The following is a 21,617-nucleotide window of genomic DNA, read 5'->3' as shown; positions in this document are numbered from 1 at the left end:
TCCTGAAACCATTGATTCTCTGCTAGAGCACCAAGCACTGTCTGAACTCGTCCAAGCAGCTACTCTTCATGTGTGAGCTCAGATAAATAAATGTTGGCAGGCAACTTGACTGAAGGGAGCATCACAGTTGAGCCTGATTCTGCCTCTATCTGATTTGCATACATATAATCCCACCAGGGCTTGCTGGACATTGGCCAGGAATGGTTCAGCTACACAGTGAATAAGCTTGATGAGTTATTAGAGGAGTGCTTTTGTGGCACTTTTCATCAGCCATTCTGGATATTCACATTTTTTAATTTGATCTCGGGATGTGGGTGCTGCTGTCAAGGCCTCATTTATTGCCCATCCATTGTTGCCCTAACACGACGATTGACCTTCTCCTGGAACCTGCTGTATTCCTTGTGGTGATGGTACTCCCATACTGCATTATGTAGGGAATTTCAGGATATTGGCCCAATGACAATGAAAGAATGTCAATACTAGAGGTAAACTTATGACATGGGTCAGTAATTGGTTGGGAGGTAGGAGTAAGAGAGTAGGGGGTTGTGAAATTACCACTCTTTTAGAGTTTAGATGCCCATTATTACCTCCGAGGGGCGCTAACGGGTCGGCGGAGACTTTTCGCCCTGAGGAAGGTGGATGGTTGGCACTACCGGCTCCCGAAATTTGCGGAGGCACCCCGGGCTGCCGTGGAACACGTGATAACGTCATTGTCGTGCGCAGCGACCCCTCACCTCCTTGCGCTGACCCCTTATCTCCCTGTGAGGGAAATTGCCTCATGGACCGCGAGGCTGTCACAGGCGGATGCCAACACCAGCTTCACAGGTCGCAAAGCTGGCCGATATCCGTTCTCAGGGTGCTACTTAAAGGGGTGGGCGCCAGTGTTCCGCGCCGCCATCTTTTTTGGTTTGTCGACTCTCGGATTGGCTCCAGGATGGCAGCCCTAGCACGGTCTAGGCCGCCATTGTGCTACCCGACCTTCCGTTTTGGGTGCCAGGCTGCAGGCCCGATCCCACACTACCCTGGTGGCCCTGTGGAGGCCATCAGTGGCCTTGCAGTGTGAGCATCGGCCCTCTCCTTTAAGCGAAAGGGAGGGACGTTGAAGAGCGTTAGCGCTACGCGTCGCCTGGATTACTCACTGCTCTAGTAATGCCCCGGAAACCGCCCCTAAATGACGTGGAGCGCGTGAGATTGCGCTCTACTTCCTTTGAGGGGCGGTAAACCCAATTCAGCGGCGGGGGGGGGACTTCTGTGCCAGCGCAGAATGTCCCAAACCCAGAGGGTTGCCGCCCCCAATCAGGGCGCAGGGAAAATTCGCCCCCTAGGAATTTGTTCTCTGAATGGCAGGTTGTGACAAGTGACAACAGCAATCTGTTCTGGGGTCTCAATTTATAACCATATATATTAATGACTTGGATGAAGGAATAGAGAGTTGTAAATCCAAGTTTGCAGGTGACACTAAGTTAGGAGCTACAGTAAGTTGTGTGAATGGGAGCAGGAAGTTACAAAGAGACATAGGCAGACTAAGATTGGGCAAAATTATCGCAGATGGAGTTCAATGTGGGGAAGTGTGAGGTCATCCACTTTAGATCGAAGAAAGACAAATCGGATTATTTTCTTAATGGTGAGAAACTAGGAGCAAAGGTGTCCATGTACACAAAGCACTAAAAGCTAGTACACAGGTACAATAAGTAATCAAAAAAGGTTAATGGAAGTGAGAAAGTGATGCTTCAGTTGTATAAGCCTTGGTCAAATCCCATCTGGAGTATTGTATTTGGTTTTGGGCACCAAACCTCAGCCAATATTGACCTCGGAAGGAGATATAGCACAGATTTTCACTACAATTATGTCAGAGCTTAAAAGGTTAAAAAACATGAGGGGCTAGAAATTAACCCCCACCGGAAACCTGGCGCACCTATCGTTTTCCAATTGTTTTTACTGCCACGTCAGACGAGGCGGACTCTTAATCCATTTTTAGCTCTTTGGCAATTTTTTTTGAGCAGATCAGAAGTTACATAGAAACATGGAAAATAGGTGCAGGAGTAGGCCATTCGGCCCTTCGAGCCTGCACCACCATTCAATAAGATCATGGCAGATCATTCACCTCAGTACCCCTATCCTGCTTTCTCTCCATACCCCTTGATCACTTTAGCCATAAGGGCCATATCTAATTCCCTCTTGAATATATCCAATGAACTGGCATCAACAACTCTCTGCGGCAGGGAATTCCACAGGTTAACAACTCTCTGAGTGAAGAAGTTTCTCCTCATCTCAGTCCTAAATGGCTTACCCCTTATCCTAAGACTGTGTACCCTGGTTCTAGACTTCCCCAACATCGGGAACATTCTTCCGCACCTAACCCGTCCAGTCCCGTCAGAATCTTATAAGTTTCTCTGAGATCCCCTCTCATCCTTCTAAACTCCAGTGTATAAAGGCCCAGTTGATCGAGCCTCTCCTCATATGTCAATCCCGCCATCCCGGGAATCAGTCTGGTGAACCTTCGCTGCACTCCCTCAATAGCAAGAACATCCTTCCTCAGATTAGGAGACCAAAACTGAACACAATATTCCAGGTGAGGCCTCACAAAGGCCCTGTACAACTGCAGTAAGACTTCCCTGCTCCTATATTCAAATCCCTCAGCTATGAAGGCCAACATACCACTTGCCTTCTTCACCGCCTGCTCTACCTACATGCCAACTTTCAATGATTGATGAACCATGACACCCAGGTCTCGTTGTACCTCCCCCTTTCCTAATCTGCCGCCATTCAGATAATATTCTGCCTTCGTGTTTTTGCCACCAAAGTGGATAACCTCACATTTATCCACATTATATTGCATCTGACATGCATTGGCCCACTCACCTAACCTGTCCAAGTCACCCTGCAGCCTTTTAGTGTCCTCCTCACAGCTCACACCGCCACCCAGTTTACTGTCATCTGCAAACTTGGAGATATTACATTCAATTCCTTCATCTAAATCATTAATGTATATTGTAAAGAGCTGGGGTCCCAACACTGAGCCCTGCGGCACTCCACTAGTCACTGCCTGCCATTCTGAAAAGGACCTGTTTATCCCGACTCCCTGCTTCCTGTCTGCCAACCAGTTCTCTATCCACGTCAGTACGTTACCCCCAATACCATGTACTTTGATTTTGCACACCAATCTCTTGTGTGGGACCTTGTCAAAAGCCTTTTGAAAGTCCAAATACACCACATCCACCGGTTTTCCCTTGTCCACTCTACTAGTTACATCCTCAAAAAATTCCAGAAGATTTGTCAAGCATGATTTCCCTTTCACACATCCATGTTGACTTGGACTGATCCTGTCACTGCTTTTCGAATGTGCTGCTATTTCATCTTTAATAATTGATTCCAACATTTTCCCCACTACTGATGTCAGGCTAACCGGTCTATAATTAACCCTTTTCTCTCTCCCTCCTTTTTTAAACAGTGGTGTTACATTAGCTACCCTCCAATTCATAGGAACTGATCCAGAGTCGATAGACTGTTGGAAAATGATCAACAATGCATTCACTATTTCTATGGCCACTTCCTTAAGTACTCTGGGATGCAGACTATCAGGCCCCGGGGATTTATCTGGCTTCAATCCCATCAATTTCCCTAATACAATTTCCTGCTTTATAAGGATATCCTTCAGTTTCTCCTTCTCACTAGACCCTCGGTCCCCTAGTATTTCCGGAAGGTTATTTGTGTCTTCCTTCGTGAAGACAGAACCAAAATATTTGTTTAACTGGTCCACAATTTCTTTGTTCCCCATTATAAATTCACCTGAATCTGACTGCAAGGGACCTATGTTTGTTTTCACTAAGCTTTTTCTCTTCACATATCTATAGAAGCTTTTGCAGTCAGTTTTTATGTTGCCAGCAAGCTTCCTCTCATACTCTTTTTTCCCCCTCCTAATTAAACCCTTTGTCTTCCTCTGCTGTATTACAAAATTCTCCCAGTCCTCAGGTTTGTTGCTTTTTCTGGCCAATTTATATGCCTCTTCCTTGGATTTAACACTATCCTTAATTTCCCATGTTAGCCACAGTTGACCCACCTTCCCCAATTTATTTTTACTCCAGACAGGGATATACAATTGTTGAAGTTCATCCAAGTGATCTTTAAATGTTTGCCATTGCCTATCCACCGTCAACCCTTTAAGTATCATTTGCCAGTCTGTTCTAGCCAATTCACGTCTCATACCATCGAAGTTACCTTTTCCCAAGTTCAGGACCCTAGCCTCTGAATTAACTGCGTCACTATCCATCTTAATAAAGAATTCTACCATATTATGGTCACTCTTCCCCAAGAGGCCTCGCACAACAAGATTGTTAATTAGTACTTTCTCATTACACATCATCCAGTCTAGGATGGCCAGCCCTCTAGTTGGTTCCTCGACATATTGGTGAAGAAAACTATCCCTAATACACTATGGGAAATCCTCCTCCACCGCATTGCTACCAGTTTGGTTAGCCCAGTCAATATGTAGATTGAAGTCACCCATGATAACTGCTGTACATAAGTTGGGCATAATAGGAGCGGAAGTGCAGAGGTAAGTACTGGTGAGGGGCGGAAGTGGGGCAGGATGGAGTTTCCGCCGCTGTCGGTCAGCGGCCGAGCGGTGATGACGTCAGTGCGTGTGTGCGTCACCACATCTCACCCCTCATTTAAAGGGGAGAGAAGCAGCGATTGTTTAGGTTCGGTCCACTGGGCCACCAGGGAGTGTTTTGGCCGGGCCAGCAGCCTGGCACCAAAGAGGGTCTGTTTGCAGCCCATCCGAACCTGGGGGGCCATATTTGTCCGGCCAATCAGGAAGTCAGCGGGCAAAAAAACACATGGCAGTCATGTCAGTGCACCCTCCCCTTGAAGGGCCACCGTGCTGCCATGGCTCACACACAGAATACAAGATGCGCCGACAGTAAAAGCTGCTGGGGGCATCGCGCGGCAGCTCGTGGATTTTTTCAACCAAATTTTGCGGGGGGGGTGGTGGGGTGTGCCATGGAGGTGTGGGAAATCGGTGCTGAACACTTTGATAACGTGCTTAGGATGGTCGCCAGCAGCGGGGCAAAAGTGGGGATCATCAGAAAAATCCCCGAGGTGAATTTCGATTGTGGCAGCCATTGGAACGGAAATTGGTGGCCGCTTGACTCCGCCGCCTGGCCGCTGCTTCTGGGGGTAAGTGGCCTTTTTGGGAGGCTGAGTTTTGGCCCCGAGGACTGCTTGCATAAATGTGGTTTATATTTCCTTGAGTTTAGAAGGTTGAGATGTGATCTAATCAAGGTGCTTAAAATGATAATGGGGCAGATACAGATAAACTATTTCCTCTGGTCAGAAAATCCAGAACTTGAGGGCATAATCTTAAAATTAGAACTAGCCTTTAGAAGTGAAATCAGGAAGCATATTCTCTACTGGATGTGGTAGGGCTATAGAGCTATGCCCTGATTGATTGGTATAGGCCGACTTAGGTTTGTCTATAGCCTTTTGATCTTTAGCATGCAAAAAGCCCTGTGTGGTAGTTTCACTAGGTTGATACCTAATTCTAAGCTACGCCTGGTGCTGCTTTTGACCGTCACTTCTACACTCTGCATTGGACCAGAGTCGGTCTCTTGACTTGAAGATGATGGAGGAGTGAAGGATGTATTGGGCCACGAGTTTTCAGACTGTGGTGGTATACATTTCTGCCTCTGCTGAGGGCCCACAGCACTCATGGATGTCCAGTTTTTGGCTGCTGGATCTGTTTTTAGTCAGTTCCACTTAGCACAATGGTAGTAATGAAACATCAGTCAAAAATATCATGAACTGGTACTAGGTTTTAAAAATTGGAAAGAAAAAACGCAAAAATTGCATGAAGTGATTATCACCTAAAAGAGGCAAGTGAAATCCTAAGGGTTTACTTAGTTCCAGTATACAGAACTACCTATGACTACACACAACACACAGCAGTGGACTTAAAGATGCAACACATATTCATTTGAAATATGATCAGAAAATAATAGATAAATATTCTAGTTGTTGCACCTTTTATAGTGAGCTGCCTAATCTACTAAAATTCTTCTCTAAAGCTATTCAAACTACAACTAGCCTTAACAATGCAAACTCTACTTAGCCCATCGTACACAAGGCATCCGACAACAGAGTGAATTAGAGGAAAGAAAGCATAAACATACAGTCAGCCTTTATTTATTAACATCCAAATTATTGAAACTTAGATTCGGGTTCTCAATGAGATAGGCAAAGGTTGAACCACAGTGATCTTAAAATACAACATCCTCAGCTCTGGACACATAATAGTCTTCAGTTTCTCAATACAAAGTTATCTGTCCTATATATCTATTTAACATAGTTAAGTCGATTGGATTTGTTTATTTTCAGCTGAACCATTGTGGGAAGTACCAAATAGTCAGTGTATTCCAATAGTCAATACATTGGGGGGAGGGGCTGCTACGGTCTAAGTCTCTGTTGATATATTGCTTATCATGTCAATTGTTGTTAATGAGAGCTTGGTGGTGTTCATGAAGGTGGTGTTCGCACATCACTACTTTCCCAGCTGGGCATAGTGGCATGAAGAGGAGAGGACCCCTAGAAGGGGTAAAAGTAAAATACATTGAAAGTAGAGGCTGTGTCAATCAGTTTCAAGAATGTTTAATTTGTCTCATCTAAACTAGCCCAATATTCTAATATCTGCTGATGATGCTAAGCTATTTGGGCAGGTATTCAATATAAAAAGAGAAGGGCTGATTTTAACTTTCAGTGGTGGCAGAAAATGGGCGGTGGCAGATTGGTTGCGCATTGCACTCCCTGCCTGATCTTCAATCGAAAGAGAAATCGGGCACTGTACATTATGGGCAGCTCCACTACAGCCAGTTATTTCTACCACTAAAAGCTAAAATCAGCCCTCGACTGATAGTAACCAATGGAATCTAAATTAATTCAATGGATGGTTTAAGCAATGGTAGATGTATTTGAATGTCAACATTGGAACAGGAAACATACAGTGTATTGGTGAGGCTATACCTAGAGTACTGCGTACAGTTTTGGTCTCCGTATTTAAGTAAGGATATACTTGCATTGGAGATTGTTCAGAGAAGGTTCACTAGCTTGATTCCGGAGATGAGGAGGTTGACTTATAAAGATAGGTTAAGCCTATATACATTGGAGATCAGAAGAATGAGAGGTGAACTTATCGAAACATATAAGATAATGAAGGGGCTTGACAAGGTGGATGCTGACGGAATATTTCTACTCATAGGGGAAACTAAAATTAGGGGGCATAGTCTCAGAATAAGGGGCCACCCATTTAAAACTGAGATGAGGATGAATTTCTTCTCTCAGAGGGTTGTAAATCTGTGGAAAACTCTGCCCCAGAGAGCTGTGGAGGTTGGTTCATTGAATATATTTAAGGTAGAGATAGACAGATTTTTGTGCGATAAGGGAATAAAGGGTTATGGGGAGCGGGCAGGGAAGTGGAGCTGAGCCCATGATCAGATCAGCCATGATCTTATTAAATGGTGGAGCAGGCTCAAGGGGTCAAATGGCCTACTCCTGCTCCTATGTTCTTATGTTCTTATGTTCTTATGTTCTTATGTTCTTATGTTCTTATGTTCTTATTTCTTATGTTCTTATGTTCTTATGTTCTTATAAACATGTGTACTAATGAAGGAAGGCCCATTGATAAAGATGGAAAAGGAAAAGATCAATCAGTAATAGTATTCAATCAGGGACAGTGTAAGAAATATCAAGGATATGAAAAGGAAATGTTTCCCGCCATAACTGTGAGAGGTCTCCTAGAGTGGGCAATGATGCAGTAGGGAGGCATAGAAGGAACTTGTGAGGTGAAAATGCTCTTCAGCGATAGCGCAAATGGGCAATAGCAAATGGGCAGCCCATTTTATAACCCGCCCAATTTTACTTTCATTAATTGATTTTGAAAATAATTCGCCATTGCCCATTTTATACTACTGCCAAAGTTGAATTTCACCTTGCAAATGCTATGTTAACACCCTTAAAAAAGATGGCTGAATACGTAGTTAGAAACAGGATTGAGAGCTATAAGGATACAGGCACAAACAGATGATTTACTTCTACTGTGGCTCCTGGACTACTGAGACCATGGAAATCTTATATCAAGGTAGACCACTGATCGGGGATGAATAAAGTAGGATACTCTGGAATTTTACCTTAGGGTGTTGGGTAAAATTTGAAATAGAACATATAGTCGTTGAATGAAAGAGATCATTGGTTGAAAGACCTTTTCTTATTTCATGCTGTAAATCCTTGTGAACTATCAGGAACCGTAACAGTCTTTGTACACACCCATTTAAATAGATATACTAAACTACACTTCTATTTAACTACAATATTTTGTAACTTATTTTTCTTTTTGTAGTTTACAATATTAATACACACATTGATATGGGATGGGAATTTCCAATTGTTTGCCTGAAAAATACAGTCAGTTAGAACTCCTTACCACTGTATCTTGGTCATAAATTTCAATGACCACAATGGGAGGGTCATCTCTCAGTTCCTGTGCTTCACCGTATAATTCAATGTTATCAAACACCAGCAATTGGTCCCAGGTAGGACATAGAGTCTCCTGTAAAACCTGTGGATGACAGATTGATGAAACGGAAATCAAAAACCTGAGAATACAATTGTTACCATATCTATAATTTCACTTCCACAACAATTTCCATAGCCCCTCACCTCCACCTCCACCCCACCCCCCGCCCCCTTTAGATGAGGTTAAAGCATACAGAAGCATCAGCAAAAATTTAGCCTTCATATTCACCTGGGATAATTGTGAAGAAATTAGAAAAATTAAAGTGGGGTTGCGCAGTGTGTAGGGAAAGTTATTGGGCAAGGATTTTTGCCAGTAACAAAATGACCAAACATTGCCCCTTAAATCACCCGCAAGTAATTAATAGTCAAAATTGCTTCCACTAAACATTATATTAGTCTAGATTTTTAATCTTTTATATCCAAAGAAGCTAAAAATGGCTGTGAATCTCTATTGAAAATCAAACCACAGAAGATTAGTACATATTTTTAAACTAAATAAATAGGATACAAGTCTTTTCCCACATTACAACAGTGTCTACACTCCAAAAATACTTCATTGGCTGCAAAGCGGTTTGAGACATCCGGTGGTCATGAAAAGCACTATATAAATGTAAGTCTTTCTTTTCTCTTTTCGCACTATTGCTCAATTGAGAAGGTAGGCTGATGACTTGCTTCCCTGCCTCTACCAATGCTGATCTTAGAAACATAGAAACATAGAAAATAGGTGCAGGAGTAGGCCATTCGGCCCTTCTAGCCTGCACCGCCATTCAATGAGTTCATGGCTGAACATGCAACTTCAGTACCCCATTCCTGCTTTCTCGCCATACCCCTTGATCCCCCTAGTAGTAAGGACTTCATCTAACTCCTTTTTAAATATATTTAGTGAATTGGCCTCAACAACTTTCTGTGGTAGAGAATTCCACAGGTTCACCACTCTCTGGGTGAAGAAGTTTCTCCTCATCTCGGTCCTAAATGGCTTACCCCTTATCCTTAGACTGTGACCCCTGGTTCTGGACTTCCCCAACATTGGGAACATTCGTCCTGCATCTAACCTGTCTAAACCCATCAGAATTTTAAACGTTTCTATGAGGTCCCCTCTCATTCTTCTGAACTCCAGTGAATACAAGCCCAGTTGATCCAGTCTTTCTTGATAGATCAGTCCCGCCGTCCCGGGAATCAGTCTGGTGAACCTTCGCTGCATTCCCTCAATAGCAAGAATGTCCTTCCTCAGGTTAGGAGACCAAAACTGTACACAATACTCCAGGTGTGGCCTCACCAAGGCCCTGTACAACTGTAGCAACACCTCCCTGCCCCTGTACTCAAATCCCCTCGCTATGAAGGCCAACATGCCATTTGCTTTCTTAACCGCCTGCTGTACCTGCATGCCAACCTTCAATGACTGATGTACCATGACACCCAGGTCTCGTTGCACCTCCCCTTTTCCTAATCTGTCACCATTCAGATAATAGTCTGTCTCTCTGTTTTTACCACCAAAGTGGATAACCTCACATTTATCCACATTATACTTCATCTGCCATGCATTTGCCCACTCACCTAACCTATCCAAGTTGCTCTGCAGCCTCATAGCATCCTCCTCGCAGCTCACACTGCCACCCAACTTAGTGTCATCTGCAAATTTGGAGATACTACATTTAATCCCCTCGTCTAAATCATTAATGTACAGTGTAAACAGCTGGGGCCCCAGCACAGAACCTTGCGGTACCCCACTAGTCACTGCCTGCCATTCTGAAAAGTCCCCATTTACTCCTACTCTTTGCTTCCTGTCTGACAACCAGTTCTCAATCCATGTCAGCACACTACCCCCAATCCCATGTGCTTTAACTTTGCACATTAATCTCTTGTGTGGGACCTTGTCGAAAGCCTTCTGAAAGTCCAAATATACCACATCAACTGGTTCTCCCTTGTCCACTTGAACTGATATGGAGTGTTTACTCAATCCTTTAGGAACATATTTCACGTAAACCTGGAAAACTTCAGCACAGATTGATAAGAACCCAGGCTTCGGAGCCCTCAGGTATTTGTAGGGATACTGATGGGAGTTTAATCATCTAAAACAAAGCAGCTTCCTAGTAATGCATTCCAGCCATTGCTATGCTGTACTGCAATGTTTCCACATGAAATATTTGATGGACATCTTCCATTTAAATTATAATTTGCTTTTCTATTTTTTCTGCCAAAGTGGATAACCTCAGATTTTCCCACATTATACTCCATCTGACAAATGTTTGCCCACTCACTTAGCTTGTTTATATCCCTTTGCAGATTTCTTGTGCCCTCCTCACAATTTGCTCTCTTTGTATTATCAGCAAACTTGGCTACATTACACTCTGTCCCTTCATCCAAGTCATTAATATAGATTGTAAATAGTTGAGGCCCCAGCATCGATCCCTGCGGCACCCCACTAGTTACTGTTTGCTAATCGGAAAATGACCCATTTATCCTGACTCTCAGTTTTCTGTTAGTTAGCCAATCCTCTATCCATGCTAATAAATTACCCCAACCCTGTGAACTATTATTTTGTGCAATAATCTTTTATGTGGCACCTTATCGAATGCCTTCTGGAAATCCAAATACACCACATCCACTTGTTCTCCCTTATCCACCCTGCTCGTTACATCCTCAAAGAACTCCAGCAAATTTGTCAAACATGATTTCCCTTTCATAAAACCATGTTGAGTCTGCTTGATTGAAATATGCTTTTCCAAATGTCCTGCTACTGCTTCCTTAATAATGGACTCCAGCATTTTCCCAACGACAGATGCTAACTGGCTAACTGTCTACATAATGTACGTCCTTGTAATGGGTTTGTTACTAATGATCAGCTACAAATATATATGCGTCTGGAGGTCGGATCTTATTGCTCTAATCGATCTCTTCTAATTGTGGAGTGTGGTAATGTACAATTCAGTCGGCACAAAGTGATCACAGACCAACAGACTTGAAAATGGCATCCTGAGAATCTGAGTCTGCAGCAATCCTACTTTGACCCTAATCGTGCTGCTATTTGGAAGAAGGAAATGAGGAAATGGAGTACAAGATTTCAACAGCTATGGAGTTTGAATCAAGCAATTGTTGTGGACATTAACCATCACACTGCGGAAATTGAGAACGTTCCCACAACTTTGGATCAGATTGGACATGTGAGCTGGTGGGGGTCGTTGTTCGGATGGAGCCCAACGGTAAGTGGTGTGATGAACACAATGATACACCCTGTCCTTATGCTCGTTCGAGGGACTGCCTATGATGATGATGCTGGTGCTGTTTCAGTTGATTGTGCTGCTCATTTTGATTTACTATGGATGGTGCGTTCGAAAACAAGGACAACAACTGGAAAATTCTGTTGAACGAGCTCAAATTACCATACAAATGTTACCTAGATAAGGCCTGGCAGAGAGGCAAAGAGAAGAATTGGGGGAGTTTGGGAGCGAAAGCCCGTATTTCTGAAACGCTTCGCCTAGGCGCAGTCTGGAGACTGGGCCAAAAGTGTTCAGGTTTCTGATTGAAGTTCGGGTCAAAAACAGGGGATTACTCACAAAACAGGCTACTAGATGATATGGAGCCATTTAGCCATTCAATTGTGTCTATCTGATCACCTGTGTGTTTACAGTACTCCAGTGCGCCAGTGCAGCCTTCGGCCGCCTGAGGAAAAGAGTGTTCGAAGACCAGGCCCTCAAATCTACCACCAAGCTTATGGACTACAGGGCTGTAGTAATACCCGCCCTCCTGTATGGCTCAGAGACATGGACCCTGTACAGTAGACTCCTCAAGTCGCTGGAGAAATACCACCAACGATGTCTCCGCAAGATCCTACAAATCCCCTGGGAGGACAGACGCATCAACATTCGCAACATCGAACAGGCCAACATCCCCAGCATTGTAGCACTGACCACACTTGATCAGCTCTGCTGGTCAGGCCACATAGTTCGCATGCCAGACACGAGACTCCCAAAGCAAATGCTCTACTTGGAACTCCTTCACGGCAAACGAGCCAAAGGTGGGCAGCAGAAACATTTCAAGGACACCCTCAAAGCCTCCCTGATAAAGTGCAACATCCCCACTGACACCCTGGCCAAAGACCGCCCTAAGTGGAGGAAGTGTATTCGGGAGGGCGCTGAGCACCTCGAGTCTCATCGCCGAGAGCATGCAGAAATCAAGCGCAGGCAGCGGAAAGAGCGTGCGGCAAACCAGTCCCACCCACTCTTTCCCTCAACGACTATCTGTCCCACCTGTGACAGAGTCTGTGGCTCTCGTATTGGACTGTTCAATCACCTAAGAACTCATTTTTAGAGTGGAAGCAAGTCTTCCTCGATTCCGAGGGACTGCCGATGATGATGGTGGGGGTCGAGTTGTGGCAGTGAGACTTGATTTCAGGATAATGGGTAGCTGGTCATTTATCTGTATGTTAATTATTTGTATGTACCATTGTTACTATGCAAGGAAACTCGAGTTCAAAGGCTTTTTTGGTATAAGGGATGAGAGAGAAGGCTGTTTGAGAGACTCTGGAAATTCAGACGGTTTGTGCCTCACAAGTAGTGAGCTGGCTTTGTGAAGTGCCTCAGTAACTTTCATACTGGGTTTGTGAAGTATGAATTTTTAAATAAAAGACCTGATCCTGCCATTACTACAACTGAGTGTGTGTGTAATTCCGACATTTAAAGCAACAAAGCGAAAAGAGGAAGAAAGCTGTCCAACAGGTTGGAGAATTGGATTGTACTTTAGTTACCTCGGTGCACTGGCTCTGTGTGGAGAAGAAGACACGGGCGAAGGGGTCTGAGAGGCCACTGCTGTCTGCAGCACACAGGCTACGGGCTTGGTACATGTGAACTCTTAGCTGGAAAAGCTGTTTTTCTGTTTTGGCAAAAAAATAATATGATTATTCACACAATGAATTAAAACTTCATTCAAGACAGGCAAATTAAATTCTATCATTTTCACTACCTAAACATTCAAACATCATTAAGGACAGTATGTTTTGTTAACAGACTGGCTTCCCTCTTTAAAGGACTTGATGCCTTGATAGTAGCAATGGTACTTTCATCAACTTGTGTAAAATGGAGCAGAAACCTTTTTCACATTGGATAACTTTACGTAGCTCTTTATTTCCTTTCATCCAACCAATCATTCAATATATACTTTAAGAACTAGATGTTGCGGTTTAATCATTCATTTTCAAACTCAGCACTTACTGATGTAGGTCAGACTTATAGGAGGGAAGGACTGCATTCCCGGGCCCTTTACTGCTTTGTTCTCTTCATATCCACTGGGCAGGCCACTCAGGAAATCCTTCCGCTGCTTATTTAATCCCAGCCAAAGGTAAACCTCTATTTTAGATTGGACTGTCCAGCCTGCGGGGCCAAAACCTCGCTTTCCAGGGAGCTGCGAACAAGGTAACCACAAGTAAGGCTATTTGACAAGGTTTAAAGAAAGGGAAAAATTATTCATAGATTTTGCATAATAGAAAGTTTGAGAAGGACTGTGCATCCTGGAAATGTGCTTCATGAAACAAGCTGCCTAAAAGCTCTCTTTAGTAATATTAATCATTTTTGCCATACATTCTTTCACACTCATTGACCACTGTACTATTTACATTTCTGCTGATCACCAACAGGACAAAAATGGAATATTAACAGCACGACTAGGATACACAAGGATCAGTTATACAAGGATTTATAATTACATGGTAGTCCTGCATTACTGCAACCTAAAAAAGTATTGCTGTTGCCAAGTGCAGAAAAAAGTAGCACAAAGTTCCTGATGAGAAGCTGGGTATCCATTTTAAACCTGACAACTGTTTCAGCATGTTACCTTCCCAATGCTTACCAAATGCTGTCATATAATATGAAAGTAAACTAACGGCTATGACTCAAAGGTGGCTTGGGACAGGAAATAAAATGTGCACTCTTAAATAATAGATTGGTTTGAGGAGCAATGTTACACTGATAGAACCGTATAGCATAGGAGGAGGCCATTTAACTCACTGCACCTGTGCCAGCTCTCTGATAGATTTATCTGAGTCCCATTCCCCTGCCATTTTCTTTTTCAAATACTTATCCACTTGAATGTGGTGATAATATGTTCCAAGAGGAGAGGGATATCATGCACATGTTTATCCTACACCTTAACCTACATCTACTTACAATAGTACCTGTCATGTATGTAACCATCATGCAACGGTAACCTTCAAGTAACTGTAACCTTCATGCAACTCCTGTACACTGTACTTATACCCTAGAAATATACACCCTGACCACAGGGGGTGAACTTGTGGGAGACACTCCTCACCTAGGTTTCCAGGTATAAAAGGGGAGGTCCCACCCAGGGTCAGCACTCCATGGTCCTGGGAATAAAGGTTAAGGTCACGTAGTGACTGTGTCTGCAATACATGCCTCGTGTGAGTTTGTAGCACGGTGCAGGGACACCACAAGTATAACGACTATAATCGTGTCAGTAATGGACACAGCAGTGAGAGGCATACAATAAAGAAGAAAGAAGGAACTTGCATTTATATAGTGCATTTCACAACTTCAGAACATCCTAATGAACTTCACAGTTGATGAAATACTTTTTAAAGGGTAGTCACTGTTATAATGCAGGGAAACGCAGCAGCCGATTTGCGCACAGCAAGGGCCCATCAACAGCAATGGGATTCATAACCAGATAATCTGTTTTAGTGATGTTGGTTGATAGATAAATATTCGGCAGGAGACAAGGAGAACTCCTCTGCTAGTGTGAATAATGGCTACAATAGTGTGTGTAATGATAACAGTAGCATAACAACTATGTCAGTGTAATAGCTGCCGTGTGAGTACTGCCTACAGTAGTGTAATAGCTACAATAGTGTAATGCCTACGGTAGTGTAATAGCTACAGTAGTGTAATGCAATCTATGAAGAGAAATGTAGCTAAATTCAGCTTAAAGGAGCCTTATTTCTTTCTTTTTCTCTTTAAAATCAAAATGATCGGTTATACATTCCTCCTGAGCATACTGATTTTTTTTTAAATCCTTGTTTTTCGACTTTCCTGATGCTGACAGCTCAACAATTGTGAATATAGATCCTATGACATATTAAAACAAGGCGTTAGACTGAAACTGCATTAGGACACAAGCTTCTTACATTTATGCATAGGATGTGAATGATGCATTTATTGCCATTCCTAACTACGTTGATATGATGTTGTTGCTTTTTCCTTGCAATCCTTCTGCATTATGACTAAATTATGAGCCTAACACATTACTTCTGAGTTTGTAACCCTATTGAATTTTTCCTGAGCTTGAGATCCTGAAGTCCTACAGCTGGACTTGCGAGCATGTAAGAGGAATTTTAACCCACCCTGCCTACTGTGCTCAGTGCTCCTCCAGGCCACACAAGGGAAGACTGGGCCTCCGCTCCCTTGGGTCACCCTCCCACCCCATCCATGAAATGGCCCCGATTCCCCCTTCCGTGACATAACGGTGCTGTTGGATGGCCTCTAGGCTGTGACAATCTAGGAGGGCAACAGGCCATTTGGATTGATCAAAGCCACGGAGACTCCCATTCTGGAAGGCCTCCTGGTCTGCCCATCCAGGAGCTCAAATCCACCCTATTGCAATAGAAAAGTAGCCATATAGGTTGAGCAAGTGAGATTATAATACCTTTAGAAAGACAGTCTTAACTTTGCCACAATCTTTGCCTGTTTCTTCATCCACTATTGAGTAGAGAATATCCTTTGATTGAATTCGAGCGTATGCAATCCGCTTGTTGTTGCATATCATCCAGATGAAAATTTCAGGGATACTGTGCTGAGGCTGCAATAGAAATCCATTATATTAGTCAAGAAACTGAAAGAAGCTATATCGTCATTAATGATCGGGGGTGGGGGGGTTAATGCATTCAGAAGGATATAGTCTTGATTGAGGATAGCGTAGAAACACATTGAAGAGGAGTGCATATGGGGCCTAGTGGTGTGATAAATGGAGAAAATAAGGAAAGAGGTGAAGAAAAGATTAAGGAAAGCAAGAAGGGAGTATCAGGGAGAATATTAAAAAGAACACTAAAATATTCTACAAATATATCAGTAAAAATAAAATTGCGAGGTAGAACCCCCCAAAAGGAGTGAATAGTGAGTTAGAAGAAGATAAGCGGAAATTAGCAGGGATACTTAACTAGTACAAAAGTAAAATACTGCGGAAGCTGGAAATCTGAAATATAAACAGAAAATGCTGGAAATACTCAGCAGCTCAGGCAGAAACAGAGTTAACTGTGGAGACAGAAACAGAGTTAACGTTTCAGGATGATGACCGTTCTGATGAAACCTGGGGGTCGAAATTTGGTATCGCCCCGTCTGGGGGCAGTAACCAAGGCGAGGCGGGACTTCCTGTGCCCGGAAGTCCTGCCCGGCCACAAAATTGGGATTACTGCCCCCGAGAGGAAGTGGAGCGCAATGTTGGGAGCTCCACTTTCTCTCGGGGGCGGGATCGGGGCGGTAAGCGCGCGAATGTTGCAGCTCTATGTGGCTTCTCCGCGTAGTGTTGGTGCGAGCACTGGGCCCTCCCCTTCCGTTAAAGGGGAGAGTATGCTGCGAGCTCTGCAGTGAGGTGAGGGGCCTCCACTATGTCACTGGGGATGCGGGATGGCGTGGTCACAGCCCAGCACAGATCATCGCGGACTCGGACCCTGTGAAATACAGCATGAAAGGCCGGACCGGTAAGTTGGCAGGTAGAAAAAATGACGGCACTTACATCGCCCTTAATTTTCACCCCGCGAGTGGAGTGTGGCATGGAACGCAACCCGCCGAGGGACGAAAACGGGTCAGTGCGCACGCTGATGATGTCATCGCCGGTGCAGTGACCTGGGGTGCTACCGGTGGGAACGGGGTGCTGTCGGTTTTGACCCTCTGCTAACTCCCATGCAATTTTACGGGAGCTGGTAGTGTGCCCTCCCCCCGACCCCCCGGGGCGTGAAATCACTTGCGCCTCGTTATTAACTCTGTTTCTCTCTCCACAGATGCTGACTGACCTGCTGAGTATTTCCAGCATTTTCTATTTTTACATTTAACTAGTACTTTGCTTCAGCGTTTATAACAGTGAAAGATATTTGGGAGGTAGTAAATCTTTAATTGCTTAAAAGTGAGATGAGAACTATTATAATAGATTAAAGTATTAGAGAAGTTGCATAAGCTACAGGAGGACAAAGTATCTGGAACCTGACAGGACACATCTCAAGATCCTGAGGGAAATGGGGGAATAAATCACTGAAGCCCTCGAATTTCAGGGTTATATTCAGTGAGGTTGTGTGTCAGTGGATTAGAGAGTGGCCAATGTAATACCCATTTTCTTAAAGGGAACGAACTAAATAGGTCAATTAGCTTAACATCTGTGATAGTGAAAATTTTGAAATCTTTAATTAAAGATGAAATTACTAAATATATAGACGAAGAGAACTTAATTAGAAGCAGTTAACATGGATGTTAGAAAGGAAAATCGTGCTTGACAAACCTGATAGAGTTTTTTGAGGAGATGACAGATATGGTGGATCAAGAAATGCAATGGATTTTGTGACAAGGAACCACACAGGAGATTGTTGGAGAAAATTAAGGGATACGGAATTAAGAAGATGGTAGAAAATTTGATTGTAAACTAGTTAGAGGAGAAGAAGCAGAGAGTAGGAGTTAAGGACAGTTTCCCAGAGTGGTTATGAGTATCCAGTAGGGATCAGTTCTGCGACTGCTTCTGTTCACTGTGCACAGCATTGCTTTGTGTAGGGCTAGAGGACGTGATCTCCAAATCGGCAGACCCGACTAAAATAGGAAGCATAAGAACATAAGAAATAGGAGCTGCAGTTGGCCATTCGGCCCCTCGAGCCTGCTCCGCCATTCAACAAGATCATGGCTGATTTTCTACCTCAACTCCACCTTCCTGCAATATCCTCACATCCCTTAATTCCCTTAGTTCCCAAAAATTTAGCGACCTCTCTCTTGAATATACTCAACGACTGAAGCATGGAATTCTCTGCCCCAGCCTGCTGTGGATGCTGAGTCTCTGAATATATTCAAGGCTGAGATAGATAGATTTTTGGGGACCAGGGGAATCAAGGGAAATGTGATCGGGAGGAAAAGTGGAGTTCAGGTCGATGATCAGCCATGATCTTATTGAATGGCGAAGCAGGCTCAAGGGGCCATATGGCCTACTCCTGCTCCTATTTCTTATGTTCTTATGACACAAAGGGCTCAATTTTCCCCAATGCCGTTTTTTGGTGTATTGCAAGAATTATGTCTGTTTTTTTGGCCCCGACTACTCCAAAAAAAAACTAGCAAGATTCCCTGTTCTATTTTTTGAATTTAGTGCTGCGCAGTCTGTCCTTTAGCTTCATGGGGTGGAGCCTAATGTCTGCGCCAAAAAAAACGATGCCCCTCTTCCCCACTTCTGCGCATGTGCGAAAAAAAAAGGACGTTTTTGACGTGATTGCTATGGGCGCACATGCCCAGTACAGCTCCCAGTCTGCATTCGGCCATTTTTAAAGAGCCAGTTGTGTGTGAGAACTTTAATTCTCAGTGGAAAAATCGGAGCTGCAATACAAGATGCAACGCAGCACAAGGACCAAGAATTTTTTACAGGATGAAGTGGAGGCACTAATTATTGTAATTGAGGCCAGATGGCATGAGCTGGACACCAGCGGAGGTCACATAAATGTTTCACCAAAAGAAAAGAAGAAACGCTGGAACCAACTTGCAATGGTGCCCAGCCTGAGGTCAGGAAGCCAGTGCAAAAAGAAGTGGCAGGACCTTGGTCAAGTGGTTAGTGTAATTAATATTTTCATTTATTCAATGGAATTGTAAATGTGACCATCTGTATATGTTCCACCCAGCAGAAAGACACCCTCTCTAAAAAGTAATATTTTCTGTAGTGTATGAAATGATACAATGAACTCCGTACTGTGAGCCAGTGAATAGGTGTAACCTGGTCAGTCTTTAATGACTTCCAGAAGTGAAGGTACAAAGGTGAAGTTCAGGTTATACACCAGACCCAGCACGAGTTTACCTATGACCCTAGGACCTCCGACAGTAGTGCCCCCTGGTGGTGGGTAGACCTTATTACATTTTCATCTTTGCAGAGGAAGGTGGCACACAGCAAAAAGGAAGGAACTCGAACAAGAGTAGGCTGGGCAAATCTGCACCCAATGACAGCCTTGGAAGAGAGGGTCGCTGCTTTGATGGGCCCAGCCTGGAGAAAAGCAACCACCACTGCACAAGCTGGGCCCACACTCGAGGGAGAGGGTAAGTCCTTCAAATTCCACAGTCTGGCTTTGCTAAATGTTAAGTACTGTGCGGGCTAGCTATGCTTCGGTTGATGCAATGTGTTATCATTCATTGTGGTCCTTCAAATGAGCCTGTTGCCTGCACTGTGTGAGCCTACTCATGTCACCCTGCACCCTCCTCTGCTGCTAACCAGTGGTCTGTTCTGTTATATTCTACAGAACTTGAGGCCAACCCTGACGAGGCTGAAGCCGATGCAGAAGATTCAGACCCGGACAAGCCTGAAGAGGAGAACATCTTCCAACTCCACCTTCCAGACCAAGAGCATGGGGGTGAGGGGGAGGGAGAGGGGGCGGTGATGGATGAAGCCCACACTTCTTTGTTCTCTCTCTCCCCAAGGTCAACGCCCTAGTATGGACCACACCCAGGTCTGCGCATGCGCAATAGGCTTGCTTAGAATGGGAAACTAGGCATTCAAATGAGGACATTTGGGGCAACCAAGTCTAATGCAATTCTTTAATTTTAGATTTTTTTCAAAGTACCGTCCCATCACCGACCGACCAAATGTCTCCTCACTGGGCTAGAGGGTCAGCCGGCAGAATTGCTCCCTCGCCCGGACACAGGGGTTTGGCAAACACCACCCCCCACCCCCCCGGGATTCTTTTGATGCTGCTGCATAGTGTAAGGGTTCTCATCCCTTCAGTACGTCTTCCACACAACTCTACCCTCGCCGGGCTTCTTTTGAAGCCAAGCCCCTTGTGTCTGGGTGAGGGATCGATTCTGCCGGCTGACGTGATGCGGCACTTTGAAAAAAATCCCAAATTAAAGAATTGCATTAAACTTCCATTTTCTGCATTTTAAGTTTGAAAAAAGTAAGCTTCATGATGCATATTTAATGTGTTCTTGACTCCCGCCAAAACTTCACCGAAAAACAACGGCGTATTTCTGTGCCGATTTTTTAATGTGCGCTGGTTTTTCTTAAGTGCCGAGAGGTTTTTTGGGAGTGGTCACAAACGCCGTCCGAGGAAAAACATAAGTTGTAAGTAAAAAGGTAACTTGCATAAATGTGAAAAACTGGAGCAGACATCAGGTTATGCCCCCACGACGCAAAAAAAAACGAACCTAAAAAAATCATAACTAACTGAGTTACCCTGGCGCAGAAACTTTGGGGAAACTTGGAGATTTTAATTTAGGCCAAAAAAATTGGCGCGTGCCAATAAAACGGCACAGATCACTGGGGAAAATTGAGCCCATAATTCTGAGGACTAAAGGGAGTTGCAAGGGCATATTGATAAGATTGATGGGAAAGAAAATAGCAGATGGAATTTAATGTCGGTGAGGTGGTGCATTTTGGTAAAGGAAAAGTAACTTTCAAAGAGGGACATCTGATGTGAAAGAACAGAGGGATTTGGGGATTCAGGTTGACAGGACTTTTAAAGCAGTATCTTCAGTGGATAAGGCCATAGTAAAGCTAATGAAATACTGGGGTTTAGGGCAACAGGTAATAGAATATAAAAGTCGAGATGTGAGGGTGAATCTATATGAAACATTACTAAGTCCACAGTTGGAATACCACGTGCCGTTTTGGATGCCACACTAGAGGTAGAATGTTGCAATAATAGAGTGGGTGCAGCACAGATTCACTAAGATGCTACATTGTGTGAGGAAATACAAACATGAAGAAAAACTTGAAAAATTGGGGCTGTTTCTGTTGGAATGGAGAAGATTGTGGGAAATTTGATACAGGTGTTTAAGTCTTGAAGGGATTGGGCAAAGTAGGTAGAAACAGATTTAGGTGTT

At 43.9% G+C, this 21,617-nt stretch overlaps 1 protein-coding gene across 5 annotated transcripts in view; it reads right to left on the bottom strand.

Moving 5' to 3' along the window:
• Positions 1–21,617, bottom strand: part of otofa (otoferlin a) — a 655,153-nt gene that overhangs the window by 104,361 nt on the left and 529,175 nt on the right. For all 5 annotated transcript variants that reach the window (XM_070884403.1, XM_070884404.1, XM_070884402.1 and 2 more), the window contains 4 exons: positions 16,219–16,371; positions 13,773–13,962; positions 13,310–13,434; positions 8,474–8,608 (listed from right to left, as the gene is read on the bottom strand). In XM_070884403.1, coding sequence (XP_070740504.1) covers positions 8,474–8,608; positions 13,310–13,434; positions 13,773–13,962; positions 16,219–16,371 — 603 coding nt within the window. The remainder of the gene's footprint in view (positions 1–8,473; positions 8,609–13,309; positions 13,435–13,772; positions 13,963–16,218; positions 16,372–21,617) is intronic.

This window comes from Pristiophorus japonicus, chromosome 7 (assembly GCF_044704955.1).
Source record: "Pristiophorus japonicus isolate sPriJap1 chromosome 7, sPriJap1.hap1, whole genome shotgun sequence".
NCBI classification, from domain to species: Eukaryota; Metazoa; Chordata; class Chondrichthyes; family Pristiophoridae; genus Pristiophorus; species Pristiophorus japonicus.
This window is presented reverse-complemented; position numbering and strand designations above follow the sequence as displayed.